Source organism: Aptenodytes forsteri, unplaced genomic scaffold (genome assembly GCF_000699145.1).
Source record: "Aptenodytes forsteri isolate BGI_AS27 unplaced genomic scaffold, ASM69914v1 Scaffold471, whole genome shotgun sequence".
Classification (NCBI taxonomy): domain Eukaryota; kingdom Metazoa; phylum Chordata; class Aves; order Sphenisciformes; family Spheniscidae; genus Aptenodytes; species Aptenodytes forsteri.
The window spans coordinates 66,071-74,720 of NW_008795862.1; the positions used below are offsets into that span (position 1 = coordinate 66,071).

General features: G+C 48.9%; 1 protein-coding gene across 2 annotated transcripts in view; it reads right to left on the reverse strand.

The window, feature by feature from the left end:
- ARHGEF18 (Rho/Rac guanine nucleotide exchange factor 18) overlaps positions 1-8,650 on the reverse strand; it is a 51,891-nt gene that overhangs the window by 33,422 nt on the left and 9,819 nt on the right. The window contains exons 5-10 of one of the 2 annotated variants that reach the window (XM_009284026.1): positions 8,282-8,396; positions 7,270-7,327; positions 7,011-7,055; positions 6,642-6,722; positions 6,147-6,252; positions 5,416-5,590 (exon numbers count right to left, since the gene is read on the reverse strand). In XM_009284026.1, the coding sequence (XP_009282301.1) occupies positions 5,416-5,590; positions 6,147-6,252; positions 6,642-6,722; positions 7,011-7,055; positions 7,270-7,327; positions 8,282-8,396 (580 nt within the window). Of the gene's footprint in view, positions 1-2,477; positions 2,511-5,415; positions 5,591-6,146; positions 6,253-6,641; positions 6,723-7,010; positions 7,056-7,269; positions 7,328-8,281; positions 8,397-8,650 lie in introns of those variants that run through there. The other variant, XM_019473333.1, reaches the window with a different exon arrangement.

Here is an 8,650-nt window from a genome sequence, read left to right on the forward strand (position 1 = left end):
CTTTATCATGGCAGTTCGTGTGTTTGCCCAGCGCCGGGACTTACTCTAAATACGTAATTCGTTATTGAAAGCCTGGTGGGATTTGCCGTTCAAAACCTGCTGAAGTGTTTACGGCCGCTCCTGCCAAGGCGAGGTTGGGGGTGCCCGGCGCTGGCTTCCTTATCCGCCCCGTGACTGCCAGTGCCTACCCGGGCCTTCGCAAATGACCCCTGTGCAGACAAACAGCAAAAGCAAAGGGGAATTCCCTTCGCTATCAGCAGATTCATGCACTGACTTGTATAACTAAATCGCTTGCTGGAAAAACCACCTTTTCCCTGACACCAGTAAGGTTTGACCTAGTATAGCGCCAGGCTGCTGAAGTACTTTCTGCAGGGAGGAAAAATTAGAAGAGCTCATGACCTAGCCTTACCTCCTGATCTATGATTCACTCAGGATTTACAAGACTGATCTCCATCGCAAGTTTGTCATATTTTAAATCACGCACATCCAAGTTGCCTGTTGAGCTTGAAAATGCAACATACATGATTAGAAAACAAACTTCCCTGTCAAAAATCCGCCCTACAGCTTTCCCACGCTGCTTTGAAAGAACCTGCCACCATTTGGGCTGGAAATGTACTGAAATCCTAGACTACCATGGGACCAATATTGTCTCTTGTTTCCACACTGCCACCTGTTTAATCGATTTTATTCTTTCTCTTCATCTTACAGTTGCAAGCTTTTTTTTTTTTCTTTTGTGCTGCTTCTGTACAGGACTAAGTACAATAAGGTCCCAGTCGTTTTCTCAGCACTACAGAGAAATAATCATTAAATAAAGCGGTTTGGGGGTAAACGGCTGGCTGTCACTTGGTGACAGATTAATCCTTAGACGCTTCCTTTTGTTGCTTCTGTACAGGACTAAGTACAATAAGGTCCCAGTCGTTTTCTCAGCACTACAGAGAAATAATCATTAAATAAAGCGGTTTGGGGGTAAACGGCTGGCTGTCACTTGGTGACAGATTAATCCTTAGACGCTTCAAACTTTGTGCTTCGCTATAATATAAAAGTAAAGCATTGCAGATTGCCCAACTACAGCTGTCATGGAGAGAATGTGCTGTGCTTGTGTGGCTGGCCTCAGGGCATCTCCACAAAATCTGCAAAATCTGGCACAGCAACCAGGTGAAAGACTCCGTAGCTTAGAGCTAAGGTTTGGATTGCAAAGAAGAGAATAGCACCGACTTTCTAATCCTGTATAATTCTATAATAACAAAAGATTTCTTACTGAATGAGTTGCAGGTAGATGACTGTCACGCAGCCTTATGCATTTGTTAGGCCAAGTGTACAAGATCCCGAGGTTTTATCAGGGAATGCAAGGAGCAGCACCTTGGAGATGTTCCAGATGAAGGCAATACTGCTCAGATATGAAACAAAAGTGAAAAGCAGAAAAGGAGAAGCGCTGAGAATAGTATATTCTTCAGCTTCCTTTTCTAAAACCTCTAGAGTTCGGTAGAGCCAGCTCTATGTCAGCGGACTCATAGCTCAGTCAGTGTTTCCTCTGAAACTAGCGCTGCAGACCGCTTTCACATTTGCTTTAGATCCTGCTTCATTGGCTTATAACCGCATTAACCCACAGCCTATTGCAGTCGCTCTGGTTTCGCCTGTTTTATTTGGACTCCTGTCAGTAATCATTTATTCCAAGTGGGACTCCCAGTCCATTTATCACTGTCATTGCGTTACAGCAGCCAAACCTCCTTTTTCCCCCAAAATAGAAGCTTTTTGGCGGCTGTGTCTCTCTCCAGAAATGCAGAGTTTTAGGTTGCCTGCTGCTTTTCAGATTTCTCAGGACTCTGTGTGGGCTATGAGCAGAAATTTCAGGATAGAGAATCAAGTAATTCCTCCTTACTATAAACCAAAACTATCCTTCCCATATTAGCTTATTGGTGCTGCACTAGGAATCCTACAAGCCAAAGCGTGCAGGCACAAGTGCCGAGTGAGAGGTGAATTTCACACATCGCATTTCAAGTCCAAACCAAGAGCCATTCTGGCCTCTCTTCCTTACAGATTAAAAAAGCATGGGTGGAGGATGTTTGCCTGACAAACTGCAGAGACCCATGTCCTCCATTTACCCGCAGAACCGTTGTGAGAAAGGAAGCGGCTCTCCAAACCTCTTTCATAATGTGCCTTAAGTAAGTCCTGGAGACTAGTTGTTACAACAATTTCTTATAAATCAGCCTGTATACCGAAGCGGCCAGCAAGGGTCAGGCTAGGACAGGTGGACAGTCTGATGTCCAGCACAGCCTGTATTATTCAGGAAGATTACTGAGCACCTTCTCTTAAAGAAGAGGAATTTGTCTGCAGCCTACCGAACGCTTTGGTTGCAGCTATAGGTTTCCTTTTGAAGAAGATGGTCGATCTGACCTCCCTACGGGGGCTAGGGCTCTATCTTTCCCATAAAATAATAGAGGTGTAACTCTCAACTAAAGATGATGTAGAAGACTCACCTCTACCCCAGTGCCCAAGCTCAAGTCGCTCGGAGGGAAGCAATCCTCCTGCCATCCATATTCCACGGCATATCCTTGGCTCGCCTCCATGGCACAGCCTGCTTGGAGAGCTCTCCTACTGTCAGGGCTTTCCTGGGACTCATCTAACTCCTGTTGCATAAACTCTGGAAGCTTGTTTACAAGAGAGGATTAATTTAGGCACAGAACCTTTTCCACCCTTGACAGCAAAGGCTCAAAAGGAGCTTTCTCCATTTCCAGGTGAACAATAAACCTAGAGACTCACAGCTCAAAGTTTATGTAACAGCAAAGTTTGGGTGGCCACTGTTGTCAAGATCCCAGTGACAGCAAACGTTCCTCTTTGTTTTTCGTCCCTGCTAGACTCCTAACATCACATCTGTGAGACTCTGAAACTGGAGCTGCAGAAACTCTCCTGCATCTACACTCTCGACACACACCACAGCCTCCTTCCCTGGGAGACTTTGTACTGCATGGTGTCAGGATAGATGGGAGGAATCAGGTGGGAGAGAGAAACAAGTTACCGTGTACAGGGCCACCCGGGCTGCCTGCCTTCTTCACAGCTCACGTGCGTGTTTCTAGCAGAACGACGATTCCTTGCTCTGAATTAAAAGCAGAATTCCTCCTGCAGTTACTTTCTCTAATAAGAAGAGCTCTCACTCCTCTATTTCATCACAGTCGTGGTAGCCACTGGACTTTTTGTGTCCACAGGACAGTGAAAAGACCTCAGACTTCCTAAGCATTTCGCCATCCTTCCTCCCCCTGGCTTCAGCTCATCCCTTTCTTTAACCACCATCTTTTCTTGTCTTTTCTTTCGATTAGCCTGTTTTGTTTTCTACCACCTGGTGGTGCTGCAGTTAAAAATACCATGGAGATAAAATAAACACTCGCACCTGACCATGAGATGGACCCAGGCTGGCCGAGGGCCAAAGCGTATAGATGGTGAAGTGTGAGTTCATTATGAGAAAACAAGAGGAGCAGCCAAATATCCTCAGATCCTGGCAGCAACTACAGCCCTGACAGAGCAGCTTGCACTTCTGAAAAGTAGGCATGCCCCTCTGGCTACACGGTGGCCTCGAAGCTTGCTTTTCAAAAGCCCTATCAGTGACTTGTCAGGAGACCATGCACTGCTTCTAGCTGCAATAACGGGAACTAGTGATATCAACTATCAACTCTGCCGCCCAGAAGCAGCTTGCAAAGGTTTCAGCTCGGCATAATCCAAATATAGGCACTCTCAGGCTAACAGCTGTCACACAGCAAGTCCCAATCCAGATCTGACCGCAGACAGGCTGTTAATTTTAATGAACATCTCAGAACCCTGCCCAATTGTTCAGCCTCAGTTCAAACCACCGCAAAGGGAACACGCAAAACCGAGCTCTGCTGCCCTGCCGCCCGTGTTAGCCTGGGCAGCGTATCCCTGAGCAGCCCAGAAAGCCGAAGGAGATGTCACAGAGTCCCAAACACCTGCCAGTTCCCCAGCCACCTTGGAGTTTTTCTCCTGAATGTTAGCAAGACTCAAGAACACAGATTCCTCATGGAAGGACTGAGAAACAGGGTAAAAGTTACTATAACATGTCCAATCCCCACACATTTATGATGGAAAACGATATGCCGAGCCATACACCCGTTTCAACAGCTAGTTCCAACCCCTTGCACTCAGATCACAGATCTCTAAAGCAGTTGTCCAGAAGAGAATGACTCACACCGGCAATGACCTCAGAGTTCCCAAGACCATACAGAGCATGGCTCCACGCTCTTGGTGCACGGGGGATCAAGGACTGTCTGTATCCTCTCGGGTTCAGATATTTTTTGTAAAGCAGCATGCAGGACTGCAAACAGAGCCTCTGCTAGGAGGTTCCTCAGACAGGAATGACAAGGCATAACTCTGCCTCCTCTCATAATATTTGGGTTCTCTCTAAATATCCACAAAGCACTTGCTCGTATTCAGCTCCCTGCTTCCTACTTTTTGCTGTGACACCTGAAAAATGTTCACTAACAGCCGGGCCTGTGGTCCTTTTCAGTTTCTCTCCAGCTGCCCTGAAGGGAAAATACATTTCTCACAGCGCATGTCCAAGGGCAGCCAGTTCGTTTATGCCCCAGGAAGGTTTTACTGACCTTAAGAGCCTCTGAGAGACCCTTACTGGAGAGCGAGCATTGCTTGAGGATACAGGGTAGAGAAAGAGGGCAATTCTCTCATTTCCAGAAAATTTTCTCTGCCCACAGACAACCCCTTGGGAATTAAAATGTTCTTCAGTGCCCTGCGTACCTGCCCCAAAGAGGAGGGACAGGGTTTGTCCATCAGCCAAAGCCATGCAGCAAAGCCACAGTGAAAGCAGTGGGAGGACAGAGTCCCACGCACACCGGCGAAGGAGCAGCTGCCATTCCTGTGCACTACTTACATCTGAAAGCAACAGTCACACCCATGCAGGTTCTGGGAGGCACCATTTGACCATTGTGTTAGTTAATAAAGTTTTGGATGCTCTAGAAATCCCTGTGCCCGTTCATAGGGCAGATGCTAGGCTGAGACATCACTGCATCTGTGAAAAAGAGCCTAAAAGATCCAGCTTCGCTCAGGCAGCATGGATATTTGCTTGGGCAAAGCAGAGTTTTGCGAAAAAAATTATTAAAGGAAAAGTTGACCTAGAAAATTCCTTGGGGGAAAGGGACAGGAAATGGTCAAGCGGCCAAAGAAAACGAGGATAAACTATTGCCAGGCAGGATTTAGAGATCATTGAGACTATCTGGAGAAGCAACCAATCCAGGCCAAGCAGGATGGTGGGGTACAGTCAAGCCAGGCAGAAAAGTGAAGCAATCCATGAGGCTGATTTAAGCAGAGGAATGGCCGGCCTGGGCCGGAGGGGAGGCTGGGGGAGCGGGTTACAGCCAGGCTGGGTCAGAGCCAGGCAGCGACAGCCATACTCACTCAGGCACTGCAGACCACTTTTATTCACAAGAGGTTTGGCACACAGTGAGCAGCTGGTGCAACTGGAGAAAACCCCTGGCACAAGCTGGTGCCTATTGATCTCTTTCCACCTCTCTTTTGGCTCCTTTGTCTCTTTCTCCTTTTCTCTCTCTCTTGGCTGCTCTTTGTTCTTACCCTGGAAGGAGAGAAAAACACAGCTCCGTTACAGGCCTCGCACTGCCCACGCATTCCTTTCCCCCTGGTAAAAACGAGCACGCAGAAAGCTGATGTGCAGCAAGTACAGTGGGCACCTTTGTGCCTGAACCTTTGGGACGGTAGTGCTTTTCCCAAATGCCTTCCTAAGGCTCGGGCCAGCCCCTCTAGGCTAGGGTCATGCGCGATGAAGGGCAGGACACAGCACTGCAGCACGTGGCTGTGCCTCTGCAGGCTCTCCTCCTTGCCACAGCGGGTGATCCAGGCAGTCACCCAGCCAAAGCACTCTCTCCTGGTCTGCACAACTCATGCTAAGACAGCATGAGAGCAGCCAGAACATGCCCTGGAGCAAGGTGGGCTGAAAGTCAGGGATCACTCTGTCCAGTGCATGACGTTAGGGGCCACAGTGCATCTGCTGGCCAATGTAGAGGCCTCAGCCATCCAAAAGCAATCCAACTGACTCATCCCTGGGGCCAGATCCCCTTTTCTACTTGAAGAATTCAACAATTCCTTCCACAAATTCAGCATCTCTCCCTCACCTTATCCTTCTGCCAGGATCCGGTGACTCGGCTCCGCAGGGAACTCAAACGTCGCATCACCTTCGTGCCTTTCTCTGCTTTATCACTCTTTTCACTGTCTTCATTTCTGAAACAAGACCGAAAACATCTTAACTAAGGGGAAGTTAACTGGCCGAGCACAGCGCAAGATGGAGTTCATCTGAAGCATTACTTTAGGACCCCATCTCAGAGCTTTCCATCTCCCGGAGGATCTGGTTCGGCATCAGTCACGTCATTTATTAATGGGACACCTGCAAATAAGGAGCTGAACTGTCAAATCATTTGTGCGAGTTCTGGCTGCCTCTGTGTTTTTGTTCAGTGCCATGCACAACGAGGCCCCGATCCTGGCTGAACCACTGCAGATACCAGTCTCCTGCACACAGTATTAGCAGGGCAGTAGAGCTTAGATGGCGGGGGGCTCGAAATCAGTCTGCTCTGGGAACACGAAGTGTGTGGGTTACCGTCCGTCTCACTTACTCATTAGACAGGAACTCAAACCATGTGAGGTTCTGCTGGGAAGAATCGCTGCCTTCTTGCACACAAGCTCTCTGCTTTGCCCTGTGCAGGGAGAAGACATCAGACACACAGCAAAGAATACAAGAGCAGAACTTTTGGGTCAGCGGAAAGGCTCATCTTTGGAGACGGGGCAGGAACATGTTTAGAATTACAGAAGAGGCACGTGAAATGCTACTTCTCCTTGCAATTCTACCCTAGTTTCACTAGAAGAATACAGTGATTCTGGTACCTTGGGGATTTGCCCCTCAGGGGACCAAGTGTCATTTGCCAGGTGGGTCCTAGGCAGACCCATGACCTCCCCACCCACATCCCTCTCCCAGACACACTTACCCATGATATTGTTTCAGCTCCTGAAGTACCTGCTGGACAATTAGCCTACCAGGGATGGGGCAGAAGAAAAGCGAGAGATTAGAAAATGTCCTTGCAAAGACATTCTGCACCCCACAAAGCATCAGGCGCTGGTTTACGACCAACTACTCAGCTGTGCCCCAGCATGGAGTGGAATCTCCTTTGCCATTGCATCTCCAGTAGCTCAGATATACTCAAGAATCCCAGCCATCTCAAAACAGGCAGCACTGACAATACCTACACGTGGTCTGGGGACACGTGGTCCTTCTCCAGCATCTCCAGAGCAGGGGGTTCAACACCTGGAACACAAAACACTCTCAGCAGGGATCCTGGTTTGCCTTTGCAGAACACCATGTTGCAAGCTATGCGATTGGACCCCGTTAATCTTGCTGGGCTCCCACTCTGCCTTTAACGGGGAGGGAAAAGTGCTGGGAGCAGTTAGGGAGGAAAAGGCTGCACTGCATTTCTGTGAGGGAGGGGAAGGCTCCATCACTTTTCTGCATTACCCCTCCCTTCTCCAGTCTGTATTACATTAATTTCTGAGGATCCTGCTTGCAGCTAGAGGGTAGGAGCTGATACCACCCCAGAGACCCTCCCCATGACAGCCAGCTTCCCCTCCACTTCCCAGGCTGTGCTCTTAACAAGTCTCTACATTTTGCTCCTGGGCAGTTCTGACAGGTGGGAGAGGTTAATGGATTCCAGCAGCACAGAGAAGGCCAAAATTAAGTTTACAGGAGCTAGAGTGCCCCTGTTTTTCTAAGGCTCTTCGGCTTTCAGCACAGAAACCAGAACCTGGCAGCCTTGTCCCAAAGCCTGCTCCCCTGCCAGCTGGGCACGGTGGGTTAGTTAAGGGCACTGCTGTCAGCAGGGGCCTGCACACAGACCATGTTTGCCCCATTCTTTGGGGTACTGGTGGAAGGGCACATTTAAACCCAGGCAGATGAAGCAGTGCCTTTTGTTCCTAGGATACCATCTTTGCCTTGCGTGAGTAGGGAGTGACCAATGCACCAGCCACAGAGAGGTTCTATGGCAATGTGTCACTGGGGACGGGCATGTCTGCGCTTAGACTACACTGTTAGCCAGGATCAGACTCAAAGTCAGCTTGACTTTTTATTTTCAGGAGCTCCTGGGACCACGTAGAAGGGAAGGGCAGAGGATGTTTAGGCTTGCAGAGGCTATATCTCCAGTGTTTAATCTTCTTAATCACAAACACCTTGAACTCATTTAATGCCATATATATAGTCTATACCAACCTTCCACAGCTGGAAGAGAAGGGTCAAAACTGCAAGGTGTCTGAGGGGAGGCAACTGTCTCGCAGACTGATGGGACAGACTTCAACCTCAGTCTCTTCCCATTGCTGCCACATTCCTGGAGAAGTAAAAAGTCATGGACATGTTTGGTCGTTTGTGCACCAAGGGAGCCTCCATCAGGGCACAGCGTGGCTGGCAAGGTGCAAGGCAGGGAATCTCAACTTTAGCACCAACGATCATCCCTGCCTTCCCACAGCCTCCTACCCTGCGTGCCCACCCTGGGAGCCCCAGGGCAGATTCCCTTGCTGCGTGGTTTGATACCTGTGGTATATCAGAGCACAGGATTAGGTCAAGACCCAAGAGCCCTCAGCA